This window comes from Cardiocondyla obscurior, linkage group LG09 (assembly GCF_019399895.1).
Source record: "Cardiocondyla obscurior isolate alpha-2009 linkage group LG09, Cobs3.1, whole genome shotgun sequence".
In the NCBI taxonomy this organism is placed as follows: Eukaryota; Metazoa; Arthropoda; class Insecta; order Hymenoptera; family Formicidae; genus Cardiocondyla; species Cardiocondyla obscurior.
The window spans coordinates 2,310,203-2,328,019 of NC_091872.1; the positions used below are offsets into that span (position 1 = coordinate 2,310,203).

General features: G+C 37.9%; 2 protein-coding genes across 3 annotated transcripts in view; both read left to right on the top strand.

Annotated features, from left to right (window-relative positions):
• Positions 1-17,807, top strand: part of LOC139105565 (protein snakeskin) — a 52,366-nt gene extending 34,559 nt beyond the window's left edge. Inside the window, exons 1-4 of one of the 2 annotated variants that reach the window (XM_070661751.1) lie at positions 9,966-10,087; positions 14,447-14,501; positions 16,307-16,465; positions 16,720-17,807. In XM_070661751.1, coding sequence (XP_070517852.1) covers positions 14,457-14,501; positions 16,307-16,465; positions 16,720-16,908 — 393 coding nt within the window. In that variant the 5' untranslated portion in view covers positions 9,966-10,087; positions 14,447-14,456 and the 3' untranslated portion in view covers positions 16,909-17,807. Of the gene's footprint in view, positions 1-9,965; positions 10,088-14,446; positions 14,502-16,306; positions 16,466-16,719 lie in introns of those variants that run through there. The other variant, XM_070661753.1, reaches the window with a different exon arrangement.
• On the top strand, positions 5,268-9,850 carry LOC139105567 (uncharacterized). Its single transcript, XM_070661755.1, has 2 exons — positions 5,268-7,142; positions 7,338-9,850. Exons 1-2 carry the CDS (start codon positions 6,957-6,959, stop codon positions 7,539-7,541), a joined length of 390 nt encoding a protein of 129 aa, XP_070517856.1. The 5' UTR covers positions 5,268-6,956; the 3' UTR covers positions 7,542-9,850.
• Positions 17,808-17,817: the final 10 nt, after the last annotated feature.

Here is a 17,817-nt window from a genome sequence, read left to right on the forward strand (position 1 = left end):
TTTAACTCATGTGGGAGCCGTTCGTTATACACGATATAATTCTTGCGTTATTTATAATGGAAAAGACATATAGTTCGCATTAATTTCTTGTTAATAATTTATTATTAATTTAAAATTATCGACGTTGTATAATCGATACGATAAATTATTAACAGCAGATTTAAAATTGTTAAAGTGCATTTGATATTTGCTTTTCTGTGATAATGTTTTAAATTACAGTGTTTTTTTTTTTTTCTATCTAAATGCACACGGTTAATTTTTTTGGCAAAAGTACAACGTGAATAATTAACTTTTAGCGAGCCGCTAGCATTTTCCAGATGAAAGTTCAATCAATCGTATATACGTACAGATTAAAAAAAAAAAAAAAGTTTAAGCGAGTCTTTTCCTGAATGAAAGTCCGAACTATGTTCAGGCGAAAAGAGTTTTAGGTAAGCGGAGTTAATATGATCGACGCTGCAACCGGCTCAAGTGTTGATAGATATATTCTCGAGATGCATGTTCGAGAAACGTTGCGCAACGTGCTTTCCAACTCTCGCAATTTCGCGTTATCGATCGACCTTTAATGCGCCATGGAGCCGACCAGCTGCTTCGTGATTAGCGATCGCGATTTGTGTACGCTGCAATTGCGGCGATACTGCCGCGTGTACCGTATGCTGTTCTTTGCTTTCTCGCCCTTTCCCTCTTCCCCTCTCTCGATTCGGTCACGCGCTTTGTGTTACGCAAAGCAGAATCGCGCTCACGAGATAAATCCATGCTCATAATTTCCACAACGAGGTGATATAATCCGGCCGATTAGTTTACGGGCCAGTACAAATAGTGTGTGTCATCGTGTTGCGCTTACGTATTTCTTTATTAAGTGTGCACGCCGAGTGGTTTTATTTCGACTGAAACGTATATACGCGTTGCGATATATTTAAAAAAAACGCGGCCGGATAGGTATACACGCGCGAAGAAATGCTCCCTCATTTGCATCCCTCCTCGCAGGGAGAAGGCAGCTGATCGCGCGGCAGTTGCCCGTCGCTCGCTTCATCTCGTTCCACCGACCGAGAATTCCTAGACAGTGGAGGCTCTGTGCGCTTTAGATGTTTCCGTTCGGCTTCATCGCTCAGGATTTCCTGTTTCCTGTACCGCGGGCGACTTTGCGAGTCCACTATACGCGAATCATATTTGCGTTCTCAAAAATCCAAAAAGTAGCTTTGATATGAACACTCAAGAATATAATCAGACATTGATAATACACCCAGGCACTTAACTAGAGTGTTTAATCCATAAAAGTAAACTTTTTTTTTTATTTTTTGGAAAATAAAAATTTTTTTTTTCTTTTTAATTTTGATAGTCCTTCGAGAAGTAAACGAATCGAAGAAAACTGCGCTTGCTGAAACGCATATGATCTGATTTCTTATACTTTTTTGCCAGCAATAAAGATTCCATTCAGTACTGAGGTTCTTTGATTCTACTTCGCTGTTATATCCAACGATAGTAATTAATAGACATGATAATTAATTGTTCGGAGGAATTTCACGATGTTGAGTTTTACGTGAACCACTTTATAAAACGTTCTGTAAAATGGTCTATAATTACAGAAATTATCATTAATAAAGTTAGCCACTTCATCGAATTTATATAAAACTTTGGGATCTATTTCTCGAATGTCTGGGTGCATTAAACGATAAATCATAAATATAATCTTCTTAGATATGATATATTGCTACCATAATTACTTTTACGGTCGGGTTTTTCCATATCTTGATTGGATTAGTCGAAGTTAAGGGAGTTCTTTGAATTCGTTTCACTTTCCAACAGGATCTAATTTTAAAGGTTACAGTTAATCCGATTTACTGGGCTAATACCATTTAACACGCTCATTCCCGTTTCGAGTTCACCTGTATCTCTCCCTCCCTCTCGAAGACACACAGATGTTTCTGTAAAATCCGGAATTTCATTCCAATAAGGAAATTCTGCGGTAGATCGTGGGAACGGGTTGCCGCGCCCAGGAAAGCGCGATTCGAAAGAATTAATTCACGTATACGACATCATTTCGCGTTGACATCGGAGCGGCTGGATTGCTTAAGGCCGCATTAACGATCGCGCGTCAAAATAAAGAGTCTAACCGGAACCAGCTCGCGCCAGGACGATTTAATTCCGCGCCGCGATGCCGCGTGGCGTCAATATTAAAATTCTTCCGCCGACAAAGAGCTTAGTGTTCGACTGCCGTGTATACGTGCGTATAGCGCACCGGCAAAACGGCGGCACGTTAATAACTGCGGCCCCGCTATAAAGCAATAAGTAATCACCGTCGTCGTAACTGGGTTAACTGCGTCGGCGACGACGACGGCGAGAGATGCGAAAACGCGATCGAAACGCGGTACGGTCCCGCCGGCGGACGGTGCATTCCCGCGAGTGCATACCGGAAGTGCAGTTTTGCGAGGCGGCGACGGCGACCACCGAAAATAACCCCGCCGACCAAACTCTTGCAGACGCGAGGCGAGAAAGCCAGAAGGGGTCGCTTAGTCCACTACGAACGCGGACATCCAACTTTTGTCCGGTGAAAAGCAAACTGGACCGAAGTCTTAAGATCTCTCAAAGAAAAAAAAAAAATTGTTTTCCTGACAAAAGCGTATTATAATTACGAGTAAAATAATTTTTGCAATGAAACTGGAAGATATCTCTTTAATCGCTAGCAAAGTTTTATCATTAGGCTCATGGCACTTTCCAAATAATCTGAGCAAGCGATTAACGCGAGATCGCTCGTGTCGAGCGAACCGTTTTTCACGGGCCAGAAGATCCCGCGAGTTCGTTTCTTTTCCCGCGTCGTATTTTCCTTTCTCAAAGGAAAATATTATTCCGCGTGGGAATCTCTGCGCACCCTGTGTAGAGTCCTGCCTTTGTTACTTGCCGCGCGCCCACCGTTTCACCGCCGGCTCTCGTATTTCCCGAGGGAGAGACATAAACAACCTCCTCCATCCTCCCTCACAACGTAGAGGTACCAGGAGGGATAACTCGTTGCGTAAACCTTGCGCGAAATTTTTACCAACTTTTTAAGAGAAACGGGAACGTTTGGGTCATCGATATGCGTCAAGAATGCGAGAGAAAAAATTATTCCGGCTCGATGATTGATTCATCGCGCAACTTTCCGCGCGTGTGAACAGTTAGTTTCACATTTGTCACTTATCGCAACGGTGTGTTGAAAACAATAGAGTTATGTGGAGTTGTACAATTTTCATTTAGTAGCGCGAAAGCTTAGTCTAGCGCGAAATAGTGTACAACGCGACGAATTTATTGTTAGCGTGATTGGAAGTGGAGCTGGTTTTTAGTTTCATTCGAACACATTTTTATTTTCTTCCGGCCATAACTAATCTCTGCAAAAAACATCTCGGCTAATCTATATTTATTTTCTCTGCTTGTCTGCATATAATTCGACAGTTTCAACGTACAAATATCTTTCATTTAGAGTAGATAAATTTTTATTTTCTTAAAATAATATATGTTATTTGTAAAAAATGTGTGCGCGCCAGCGAGGTCTTCTTCGCGATTCCTTCTCTGAAATGTCTCGTATAAATATAATTGACACGTTACTTGTCTCTCAAGGAGCACATATTTATCTTTTTCTTTTTTTTTTTCTTTTTTTTCTTTATTAACATCCACCTGTAATCGCTTGTTAAGCAATAACGCGTGCAATAACGGAAGATACAAGTAGAAATTGCGTAACAGAAAGTTATTCAAGAACCACTTGTTTAGCCGAGCGGAGACGTTTTTTCCTCTCGGGCCTTTACCGCGACGGCAAGAAATAAATTTCACTTGGAAAATTGATTTCTTCCTCGTGCGGTGTCTTCCTACTCGCCGACGTCTCGTCGACGATTACCCCGAGATTTATCGAATCAGTAATAGCATCGGTAAAAGAAGCAAATCGGATTTTTCCGTTCGATCGCACTTCCAAGGTTGTCTGGACGATAGTGGAGAAAGGAACGGAGGCGCCATTCAAAAGGTACAATTACACAGAAAGCATCCACATGCTCTCTCTTTCTCGCTCTCCCTCCCCCCCTCCTCTTTTCACCGTTTTTCTTTCTTTCCGTGGAAGTTATCGAAAGAATGACGATTATATGGAGGCGATAAATTCATAAGAAAAAAAAAAAAAAAAAAGGCACGCGCTCTTTCCCGGGATGCGCCATGCTACAACGTTACGTAATGTGCCATCTTTGATTATAATTATACGTTGAACGGCAACCCGAAGGATAAGTAAAACAATAAAGTATTTTACCTCCGCATTTATACCCACCGGGCATTCGAGAATCAGCCATGAGCTGCAATTTATAATTACAACGTACGCATGCAGCTGCAGGGCGCGACTCTGACAATGACACGATCTTTGATAACGTCATTTTTTCCTTTTCTTTTTTTTTTTTTTAATTAAAGCGGTAAGAAGCAATTATAAAATCGGAGATTAAACGTTTAATCGGTCGCGGATAGTAGTGATTAAAATGTTTTCCTATCCATTTCAATATTCTAAAATTGTTGCATGTTGTCGGAAATACTTAAAAGCGTTGTAAAATAATTTGAGCATATTCGAAAGGATGATCGTAAACCTTATGGTTCTTCGTGAAGCGTTCGCTTTCGTCAAAAAAAGTTTTTATGTCCTGTTAGAAAATTATACTGCTTCGCGTCGTGCTGTCCATCTATGTCCACCTGTTATATTTCGTTATTCTAAATACATATTTAGAAATTTACTGAAGAGAAAACTTGCTCTCTCTCTCTCTTTCTTAAAAAGTAAAAATATAAAAATAACTTCAACTTTTAATAACACCCCATTTCAATCGACAAATAATTACAATTTCTAAGAAAGGTTTGTTCGCAATTTTTATAAAATATCCGTGGAAAATTTAAATTTATTAAAAAAAAATTTTATTAAACACAATTGATTTGTTTGTTTTTTATATTTAGAGGTAAAAACAGAATGAAATATACTTTAATAGTTTGAGAATTTATTATATTGCGCGATGCTTTCGAACCAATAATTTAAATGAGCGGAGGCCGTACATTTAATTTCACTTAACGCGCACGACAAATTCAAAATAGAGCAGAAACGACGTCAAAGATATAGGGTATTTCGCGTTATAATATATTCGTCGCATCGATCGCGATTTTCACAGATGAGAATCATTTAATATATCATCGCGAGAGATCAGCACGTTATTTCGGGAACCCTTTCGGCAATAGTGCCAGCGGGCTTCTATATCCTCGCTTTTCTTGTTAAAAGCGCGGACGTTCCATTGGAAAATTTCCAAAACGCCTTTCACAGTGTCGCGGGCTCGTCGATCGTATCGAAATCTGATCGTGAAACTTCGTTTTCGCGGTTGTCGAAGATTTTAGACGTGTTCGCCTCTCGTGAAGCCCTTGTACGAAGCACCGGCGAATAGAAATTTAAAAGTATATAAGAAAAGTGCTCGTAAACGTTTATTTTGTTTAATAAAATTGTATCGCTATAAAAAAAAAAGGGGGGAACAATTATGTTTTATTGTATATTTTTCTATTCTATCTTCTTAAATTGTGAATTGATTTTAGCGTTAAATATAATTTTAACTGAGACTTAGTGAATTTTCTGTTTGTATTCTTGACAGAGACAGCTTTAATTGATATAAATTGATTATGGATGTCATTCCTGTCATTGTTCATTTGTCAGATAATTCAGAAACGTCATGTTCGGTCGCTACACTTAGGTTACATTGACAAGGCAATCTGCCGACAATTTGAGTTAATAAGTAACGATTTAATGGTGAGTCAAGCCGAAAATAGAGAATCGATTAGGGAGGATGATGAAGGTGAGCTGGAGCTTCGCGGACTCCGAGAAGTTGCCAAGCTTGCGGCAATATATTACAGCGGTGAAAGAAAGTATCAAAGAAGAACGGACCTTTTGCATGTTGTACACGCTGGTCTACACTTTGTTCAGCTCGTAAGAAATTTTATTTCGCTCGCTCGCGGATGTTTCTTAACGCATATAATATTTCGTCACCTCTTTTGTGCGATAAAAACATGACACGTAATACCTGACGATAGTATATCGCTAACGTTACGTGCCTGTATTTTAAAATGAAATAATTTTGCTCTTAAAAACAATGCGGTCGACCTAGTTTTTTTTTTTCGGTATCGGGACTTCTCGTCGTCGCAACGCCATGATTCAGTATAAAGATTATCGCGACATCGATATTTTTATTATGTAATCGGATACGACATACGCGTCGTGCCACGCATCGAATGTATTTACGCATAAGCGCGCGTGTTAACACGTGTACTTCGCAAGTTTTAATCGCTCGAGGAAGTAAACCGGCGGCTTCCCGCAGTATTCGATTACTCGCGTTTCACACTCATTTTAGCTGACGGTTTTGTCATAATTGGAAACCTGCTAAAACCGTCATTGGTATAATGCACATGTGGCAAATATTGCTATAAAAATCTCGCGGATCACCAATGAATAACTGCAGTGTATAGATTACAGTTTCTTCTAGCTGTATTACGTTGCTTTTTCATTGCTAAATATTTAAATATGTAAACTTTTGATTTCATTATTTAACGTATTAGAAATGTAATAACTTTTTTAAAGGTGTTTACATTGGCTATTGAAGTTTTTCATCACGCGCATCATTACATAAATAAACTTGCGCGAGAAAAGGATGACACGATCCCAGAATTGCCTGAGGAAAGAAATCCTATTTTCTTTGCATATCCTATCTGCATGCTGCTAAGCTTTGTCCTTATGATCCTGTGGCTTATTAAAAAAATTCTCATCGATCGACCTGCGATAGTAAATCATTTCCCTATATAAATGCTCGCGAGATATACGAAACATATACCCTAATTTAATAAACTTTTAATATTATATAATTATCCGCATTAAATAATAATGCATCGCCGTGATAATAATCCGCAAGTCTCTCACAATATGTGCATCAGGAGCTATTCTGATGCTCGTGACAGGAATAATGGAGATGAAACACGCTGATATGTATATCGACGTTACCGAGTTCACTGACGAAGAAATATTGGAGCATCCTATCTTCATTCATAACTTCGTAATGTGCATATTATCGATCTTCGTTATGTGCCTGTATCTAATTCAAACGTGGGTTCTTTACGACCAGTGGCAATGGGTACGCGAGCATATTATTAATTATTATATTAATGATTAAATTTTACGTAAGACGTGTAAATTTTGACTACACATACATAACGAAAATTACTTTAATGTATAATTTTTGTTATGTATGTGTAGTCAACGTTTACACAATTGATTTCAAGCTTTAGATTAATATGGTACGTGAATAATTACGATTTAAATTTGTAAGGAACGAGATACAAGTGTGTCGGATGAAACGTCAAGTTCGAGGTCTAGTGTAGAACCCGATGAAAGTAATCGCTCCATTATAGAAGAAAGAATTGGCAAACCCGATTCTGAACGGCCGATTGGTGAACTGGCACCAATTCCTACGTTGAAAGAGCTGACCGGGATCCCTGAGATCACTGATACTGCCGTAAGAATGATCCGATAATTTTCCGTTTATTCGCAATTCTATCAGCATCTTTTATCTCGCAACAGGTCATATCTTTTTCTTTGCCGAGTGAAAAAGGGGCGTTCAGTATTTAAATGCAAAATAAGGGTGCTATTTTTGTTCTATAGAATTCACAACATTGATCATTCTAGTACCGAGGTTATCCGAATAATCAGTAAAACGATTTTTAGCTTAAAGAATTTCATATTAAAAGTTGTTAGAATAAAGCTGTATTGTGTATTGCAAAAATATATTAGCGAACAGAAGACGAAAATTCTAAAAGAGATTTTTCCGGGAAGAATGCTCGGCGGTTTTTATAACTCGGAATAAATCGGAAAAAATTGGTTTTTTTTTTTCTCTCTTAGAATGTGAACGATGAACCAACGCTATATTGCTGCTTCGTCGACTGCTACAATTATGCTCAAATAAAAATGGAAAATAAACCAAAGCACGAGTTTCGAGTAATTCACGTTATGTAACGTGTCTGGAATTTTTTAAATTATTATATTATTTATTAAACGTGTTACGTGTAACGATTGCTGGTACATTTACCGCTCTCGCGATTGCTTTTTCAAAGTCGTAGAACAGGTATTCATTACGCCATCTCGAGAGACTCTGTAATGGCAATAACTGAAGGCAGCTCTGTGAATAAAACAGCCTGTTTCTAACAAGCCCAAGCTATTCGCGAAATAAATTAATTATTTCTCACGACATTTGCCCGTCTAATTAATTTCATTATAACTTAGTTGCTAACAACTACTTTTAATTTTTGCCCACGAAATTTGATAAGACGTAAGTAATTGGTGCAGACAGATTACAATAAAATATGTAATTCTTTTCGTAGAATCAAATGACTCTTATTAATATGGAGTAAATCACACGCGTTGAAATATTTTTGGCTAAACTCTTTCAAGATGAAATCAATATATTATGTTACCTCTATAACATTTTTTTTATATTAATCAATAGAATTAATATTACTTAATAGGGAGGGCTCAAGTTTTTTCAAGACATTTGTGATTGACGTTTGATCCTGATAAAAGACCTTTCATATATCAAACGAAATTCATAACGGGCGTGGACTTGGCGAAAACGCGTGTTGTATCGCAAGTAACCGGCAAAAGGAGGCTAATGAACGTGAACGGTCGTGGATAATTTGCTGGCACCGTACGGATGCATCCGTGTGCTCCTGTATCTATGTGCGCGTGTATATGAGTGGGTGTGGAAGAGCGTCGGCGGAAATAAAGACGGCGAAAACGTAACGCAGGCATGCGAGTCGGGCACTTGTGTGCGAGACAGACTCCACCGGGCACAAGCTTATGAAGTATCTCAAGGGACTATACCTACAACCGCATCGTACCCTTCCCACGCGGGGGAGTAGTAGGAACTCAAGAATGCGTGTGTGTTCCCAAAGTGTACATCGAGATACAGATGAATCTCGTTAAGCACGCTGGCTGTTTATGCAACAATTGTTTGTTTACGAAAAAGCTGGCGAGAAAAAAAAAAATTCCAACCCGAATTTCCAACCCGAATCACGCTAGAATAATTTTTAAAGAGACTATTTGTTGAAAGTGCTCTGAAATTTTTTAATAATTGCACAGCATTGTTCTTTCGAGTTTTAAAAGTTTAGTTTTTATAATTGTGAAGCAATTTAATATCGTAATAAAAAAAAATTGATGTGAAACTCTTTCCGCTGTGATGAATTAAAAGTCATTCGTGAAAAAAAAAAAAGAAAAAATTAAATTTGTGATTGTACTTTTTCTCTTTTTGTTGAATTAATATAACGTCATCGTGTAGCGAACATTATGATGTCACGCATGAGGCGTGGAATTGACGTAATTCTCGAGTCACTATCCGATTCTTGGACTCCTTGTTACTTCACAGATAAATATCTCGCAATTACATCATTGCAAAAGGGTGAGCAATTAAATGATATTTTTACATCTGTTATAGAACAATTAAAAATTAAATGACTAATTTAAAACTTGAGCAGCTGACTACACAATAATTACATATAATATTATTGTCAATACTATTGCACTATTAAAACGTGCTATTTAAATTATATCGCGAGTTCGTTATTATCGCGAATCACGATAACATTTTAATAAAGTACGAAATAACGTGATAAAATTGAAAAATATTCAGGAGAACGTCGGAATATTTTTTTTTTCTTTCTTTTTCGACGTACAAGTCTTTATGTTTTCGCTCACGCGACTTTGTAATTAATATCGACCACGCAGTTTCGGTAATATCACACCTTAATTTCGTTGTACATTAAAAATTACGTTAAAATGTTTGCCTATGGGCAAACATCCGGCAAGACGGATTCACACCTAAAATGAGCGCCACTGAACCGTAGCGTCCGTACTCGCCCGATGCGTGAACACCGTGATGTAAAAGTCCGCGCGTTTCTGTCGATCGTAAAAATCGAGGCTGGCTGACGCGCGCCTCCACAATGCGTAGTTGGTCTTCAGCATCAGTCGCTGTTGAACCCTGGTTTCGCGAGCAGCTACGACCGTCCAGTGAAACGACAGCGCGAGCACGTAAGTACGCCGAACACGTCCGATATGTGAGCGAGTGGAATCGAAAGTCTTTTTCCATTTACGTTACATTCGACATTTTTTTTTTCTTTTTTTTCTTCAAATTAAATTTTTAATAAAAAATTAACCTTTCGACTGTGGCGTACCGAAGTAAAAGTTTATTCACCGGTAGGGTACGGGGGTTCATCGTTCCACGCATTCGCGCGAGCCAGTTCAAATGTTTTTACACGGTTTTGGTTTTATTCTGACTTTTTCTTGAAAATTTAGGATAAAGAAAGAGATGCAACGGACTTGCCTTCCTGATCTGAGTAAATGCGTTTGCTTCGTGTCGAATTTAGTAGGCATCTTTTATACCGCTTTTGCATATGTTAATGAACATGGGAAAATGCACATGTGCCTGTTGTAAACGTTAACGGACGTGCAAAATATTACACATACGCCGTTTACAGTCAAAGGGCTAATATTGACGCTCAACTGATTCAAGACGCTCTCGACGCTCCCAACGCTCGCGCCAAGCTCTTTGTTCGTGCTATTCTTTTCCGTACTGGTTTGTGGGCCGACTAGCCTTGACCGGTTGGAGTAAGATATTAGAATAAGACGCGAGACGCCGTCTTGCTCCGCCGTGTACCAGTACGTAGTTTACATGTGGTTATTTATCACAAAATTGTCGTTAACAATCAGAAATATATAAAATTATTCAATAATAAGTAAAATGAAAATTTAATGATCTTATAATCGATGCTCAGTGTTTTTGTGTTTCCGTAATAATTTATATTTCATATATCTTGGCTTCGAGTAATTTTTTAAAGTGCCGTAGCTCTGCAGAGCTTTCATGAAAGAGAAAGAGTTCAGAAGAAATTATAAAAACGGAGTCAAGGCAATGGCGGGTATCGTGAAAGTGTCTTCCTTTTCGGTATAAAAAAAAAATTGCATTCCGCTTCTTGTGTGTGATATGACCGCAATTCACCAACGTTTAATTTACGTCGCGTACTCCTTCGAAATCACAGGTTATTATCCGTAATAACAAGCTCTTGTTACCTACATATGATTTTCTACATAATTATCGTCGAAAATAAATAATTAGAATAATCTATATTTTTAATTTGACACGTTGCAATTTACAAGCCATTTATTCTTTTACTTATCTGTTAGATCTGCTAAATGTTAATAAATTTTCTGTTGCTTTTGCGATTTATTATTTTTAACGTTTTCGATTTTCTCTTACGATTTATTAAATACGTTGGGCGATATATGAATTTGCTCTTACGTCAATTTATTCTTATCTAGATTCTTCTCTCAACATGATTAATATAGTGATTCATTGAAATATTGCTATATCAATTTCATTATGATGATTCAAGCGGCTGCGATTAGACAATTCATTGCAATGCTTAGCGTTGACTGACTAACAGACGCTTCTTATTCAATGACGATGTAAGCATGCCATGCAGGACACACATCGCGCTAATTTTAATTTTGTTGCATTCTACCAATCCTGGGTATGTCACGGTCATTATGCGTGCCGATTCGCTCAAGTCATCCGAAGAGAGATGACGTAAAGTTTATGCTAATGTAATTAGGTACGCATAATATTGGCCTAGGGCAATAATGCAAAATGCCGCAAAGCAATATTTTCTGACATTCGGCACGTTGCTAGCAAACAATTTTTAAATTGATATTTATTAATTTAATTAATATAATTTAATCAATTGATATTTTACACGGTATTTTATATTTTTATTTTTCCCCTTCTGAAAACAGAAGTTTCAAACTCTGTGTGTAAGGTCTGTTTCGAGAGTTATCCGATATATCTAAATATAGCATAGGGGTTGTGGCTTTTTATTAAGTTCCGGTGCCTCGATTTCGTGTTACTTTCAATGCGTGCATTGTGCGCTCTCGGCTTCATAATGTTGATAAAATAATTATTTTTTAACAAACGATTAATTAATTAATTAAAGATTTCGATTTGCTTTGCTTGATTTTCACAATGCAGCATTTTCCTCTTTATGGATTATATTATATTTTATTTTAATTGTTTACGTCAGAAAGCATTTTTTAATACGCAAAGAAACTGTCGAATTTTATCAGAAACTAGAAAAAACCATAATTTCTATATGATGATTACAGTTGAGTAATCTACGGTCGACGACGTGTTGCCGGTTTAAGAAACCCAAATAAAAACTACGAAAAAAAAAATCATGCGACTCACCAATCTGCATGAGCTTCAGCGGAGGTGTAGAGTTCTGCCGGTGACTGTAACATAAAATAAAACATATTAATGTAGACATGTTAGTATTTAAATTAATCTAAAGATAAAGCTCTATTTTTAGAAAGATTTTTCTAAAAGAAAAAAATTAATATTCACCTAAAAGTTGCTCCGCCGATGCAAGATGCCCCCCGGGCCTGCTCCTCCTCTCAGATGGGACGTGTCGAGCCATCCTTCCGCGCACAAGTCACTCGCGAACACCCCGACCGTGATTTTACAATCGCGAAAAATATTTATCACTTCGCGCGTTTCTGTCCGGCACTCGCGTTTAGAAAAAACCGTCCGAATACTGTACGGAACTCCCGGAACGACCGACGAACCGGCTGCGGTTCGTATTTGTATTGTTTCGGCGTACGACACTTTTCCTTCCACTTTTTTCTAACGGGGATGTCAGGTTGGTGCTCCTTCGACGAGCAAAGTCTTCCTCTGGATTGTCATTTGAAACAAAAAAAAGTTATATTTCATTAGCAAAAATGACGAAAATTAAACGTTCTGCGTTACAAATACCCGACGCGTACACTTTATCGATCGCGAAGATCAGTTCGCATCAGCTAATATTGTATATTAATATAAAGTTGACTATCCACGGCAGCCGACCGGCCGGCACATACCTATGTTTTACGTGATAACCACGCGAGATGTGTACGCCGCGCGCGTGACCGACCGACCTCTACTCTAGATCATTGCGTAGTCATAAAAATACTTTGACAAAAAGTTTTTCAGGCGATGTTCCTCGCATTCCTATACCACGAACGAATATCTCCCGAATCTATCGCAGAGGTAGACCGAAACCCTCTTCCCTCGAGCCCGACTCTACTCGTCGACACTTCGTTTACGGCAAAAAGACGCGAATTTAATGTACGCGTACACGAGGTTTTAACTTACTTTGCACCAAAAAGACCTAGTCGCCGGTACGCACAATTAATCCGGGAAGGTGATTCACGCCAGATTACCTGCCCCTGGCCCGTCGATTATGAGTAGATTTTTAATACGTACGGAGCACGTGCTGCGTACGTACGTCTCGCTCGATCGCTGGAGAAGGACAGAGCGAGAGTGGGGGTAGTGGGGGAATATACGCCGCTCACCCTTATCTTTTTTTTTTAATTACTAGAACAAATTTTGCGCACACTTCACGTTTCTGGGATCTTTTCACCCAGTTGAAAATTAAATCGAACTTCAAATCTCCGATTTGACATCCGACGTTGACTCTCGCTTGTCGTGAAGCAAACCAAGCGAGAGAGAGAACTAGTCGGCGTCGATTTTAAGCGGTAACAATTCACAGCTAATTTACAGCGTCACGCCAATTTTTTAAGATAGGAGATTCATTTCCGCGTAAGAAAGCAAACGAAAAAGTATAAATATGTCAACACAGAAGTTAAGGACCTGCGGAAATGATCAAAGAGTTAAATTTAGACTAGTAATCATTAAGATGGCAATAAATGTCACGATGATATATTAAGGTCAGTCCGATAGCCACGACGTGTCATCGCAGACATACGGCACACCATTTATTTTATATGTTGCGTGTCATCTGCATTATTCTGACAAAATATCGAGATTCGATTATAACTTTTGATACAATTAATTAATAAAAAATTTTTATTCGGACATATATTAATCGGAATATTTTATAATAAAATAAAATAAAGCTGCATATTTAATTCCGTAGCAGATGTAAGAGATGAAGAATTCGAATTGCGTGGCCGTTCGCCAGCTTAATATCAAATACGCAAATCCAAAAGATGCGCCTGCCGGAAGTTTACAAAGCATATGCACTCGTTATAGTGTATTTCGCCGAACAGTGCATTATTAATTTTACAATATGTTTACGTCTTCCTTTTTCGAAAGGGGCTTGCACGATTGTAATACTATATATTTCCGGTTTAGTTTATACGACTGCAATTCTATTATATCGATTGTCGTGTCGTTATTCCTCTTTACCATTCATTATTCTTTTACATGACTTACATTCTGTACTTATAGTCATCGTATATTTGCATTCATACGGCACGACTTTCAATATTTGTCTGTGATACACGTAATCGTTGAAATAAGTCTTTATGTTATTTCTTTTTTTTTTTCTTTTATTTTTACAGATCTGACGAAATGGCTACCATCACGAGGTTGTCGATCATAAAATTCCTTGAACTTGTAAGTATATTAATTGATTAATTAATAGCTAATAAATATTAAAATTAACAAAATTATTTGTTCAAGTATATATATTATTTTTTTTTTGCAGTATTAAATCGTTTTAATTTTAAAATACTATAATTTAATTAAATTTGAAAATATAAAGACGAGAAAAATCAGATTTTCTTTCAGCGCATAAACTCAATGATGTCATATTACAATAAAACATTAATTAACATAACCGGAAACGCGCACGCATATCATGTGCTGACTATTAAAAAGAGTAGATTGTTTGCAAAGAGCTTTTCTATTCTTAACGTTCGAAATTGCGTTGAAAACTATGTTCTCGCGAAAGTGCAAGGCTCGACATCGTGCCACATAAACTTATCAGGTTCTTGCACACGTGTTTCCAGCAAGAGAAACACTATCCTCGAGGCCGTATCACGCTCCTTTAAGAGAACTCCACCATGCCCTCGAATTTATTTTTAACGTTATTGCGCTGTTCCATTCGATCGATTGATCCAATTTCTCACGCCGCTCGCGCTTTATCGCGATTCAAATCGCGCTTTCGAGAAATTCTGCGTTCGTCTCGAAGTTATTATTGTCGGGTGTCGCCGGGGTACGCAGCATTCCGCGTTGCATATCTTTCGCGATTCGTAAGGCGGCGAGAATGGAGAGTGACATAATCGGTTCTGATTACCGCACAAGAGCGTTCTCTCTGTACTGATTACGGTTCACTGTAAGTCGTCCGGAAGTCAATCGCGCACGAGGGACTTCCGTTAAAATTCTTTAGGCTCTACGTGAAGAAGCCTTTTGTTTATGCGCATTCTAAGCGAGATAAAAAATTGCAATTTAAATCTAAATTTCGGTAACATTTTCGAAATGATTTTATCTATGTCGATTAATGTAGCATTAAAAATATTTAAAATAATAAAAACCATATAAGTAATAAAAAGCGTTATTAATCAGAACGGCGCGACTGTTAAAAAATTATCTCCTGCTAACATTTATTTCGCTGAAATGTGTCGTATTTATTTTTTGACGCACGTTTATATTACTAATATGTGGATAATGTTTCATATGGCACTCCTTAATAATGAATACAGCCCCGACTCTGGTAGTCGATGATACGCATCATACACTTATCAATGTACACGTGGGTGACCGAGCCCGGAATTATTAGATACGCTGTATTCGGCGTCAGGCGAATGTATTCATCGCATCAAGGCCGACTGGTACAATTTTAATGTTGACGCGACAATGGCTTCGAAATGAAAATTATGCAATTACGAAGATACGTCTATAAATTTATTTTATATCTTCCGATTTTTATCCACCGCGAAAGAGACAATTAAAATGAAATTGTTATACATTACAAGAATAAAAATGTCGATCACAGGCTTTTTTCTGCTCGTTATAAGTAATGACATACTTCGGTAATATGCTACATTTATGGTTATATCTACTCTTATAATTTGACTATATCGAGCAATTATATTTATGACCTGTTGTCTAGAAAAAAAAAGTTATCAACCCAGTTGGATAATAGGTGGACAATATTTTATTTATAATATATGAAACTGAAAGAGGCTCCCCAGTCGACCCAGTTTTGCGAACAATATTTACGCCTTTATTTTTGTATTTAAAAAAGTATACTAAAGCCTCTATGTAGATGCTGAAAACGAACAGTTGTTGCGGAAAATAAAATGCAATGTTTTAGTTGTAACAAACTGCTTTAAAAAAAAAAAACAAAAAAAGCTAGTTCAGCGTTATTACTTTGAACAAAAATTTCATTAATTAAAAGTGTATTTTTTTTTACACAGATCTTGGTATGCATCCTTATCGGATTGCATTACAACTCTTTCAATGCGGGAGATCAACATACCGCGATGATAACTATGGGCACCTTTGGAGGATACCTGATCATCTTGGTCGGCCTGTTTATTGGCAGCGTGATGGGAACGCCAGTGAACCGCCGTGTGGTACGTATATTTTAGCGGACACTGCGAGATATTTCATCGAGCAGACATTACAATATATTTAACATAAATAGAACGCGTAAAATATCCATGATCGCAAGAATCAAAAAGGCTTTGAGAGAACTGAAGAATTAAAACAGCTGCTTCGAATTAATCGACTGACTTTTCGGAATTTATCTGCACGTGTTTTCTATCTTTAAAAAAAACCCTTGTTAAATCAGATCAAACACATTTTGCTTGTATTTTTTTATATTTAGGATCTCTTCTTCTCGCTCATCGGATGCGCCTTGTTCATTGCCGCGGGCGCTCTCAACATCGACTACTTCCAGAAGTTGGTCCACAAGTCAGCGTTTCGCGATACCGGCTTGGCCAAGGGTTCAATCAGTATTATCGAGGGAATCGTTTTCCTCGTGGACGCGTTTCTCACTTTTCGAGGGGAGAACTAAGATCTGACTCGCTTTTAAGTACAACGAGGGACTGCACGGCCGGCAATCGGTGTTAATCACATTCCGCGATCGACGGAAAACTTTTCTAATCTATAAGGGATTGGATACTGCCAAAGAGTTTCCCGAAGGAAACTTTCTTTTTCAGCCGGGTAGCCGAGTGTAAACGCGAACGCGAATTACACATGCGGCGTCGCGAAGTTCCGCCGCATTTCTTTTGAATTTACGCGAAGCCACGAGTTTACGAAAAAGCTTCGTGAAATTCGCGGACTTGTGCCATTTATCTTACACCTCGACGCTAAAGTGTCCTTTCGCTATTTCGTCAGCGACACGTCCCATATGTTTATTCAATTTGCTTAACTTGTTCTCGATTACGGACTTGAAAACTTTTTGAAAAAAGTCGAAAGGAGATAAGATATTTGCGAGGCATTCTCTCTTATGAATAAAGAAAAAGATTTCTTTTTAAATCAAGCTGTCGAATGTAAGTGTGACTTCGCGACGACATGTAATCGATGATAGTACAAAACGTGCAGGGATCACACGACAATGATAAATACTTGCGTATAAATACGTGCATAATATGTTAATATTAATAAGCGGCAGTCCCTTTGTAGAAGCAGGCCAGTTGGTATCATAATCATTTAATAACGTACTGATATCGCACTCGTAAATTTAAGGCATGCTATTCTGAAGTTAAGTTAACGATAACAAGAAGAAAAAGAACTATAATATCGTGACACATTTTTGTATATCGTTGTTTGATTTTATCTCGGCGCTGAATAATTTCAATGTATCCGCGCCGCTCTTTTCACGAGTATTCGCGAAATATTTATCTTTGATTTGTATGTTTTTACGTTAAGACTTCAATAAAAGGACTTAAATAAAATTGTAAGTGAAAATAACAGGCGTCCT

Excerpts from the sequence above, each read along its gene's own strand:
- LOC139105567 (XM_070661755.1), top strand. The coding sequence starts at position 6,957 with ATGCTCGTGACAGGAATAATGGAGATGAAACACGCTGATATGTATATC. Across the intron at positions 7,143-7,337 it reads TTTACGACCAGTGGCAATGG|GAACGAGATACAAGTGTGTC; the intron begins GTACGCGAGCAT and ends TAAATTTGTAAG.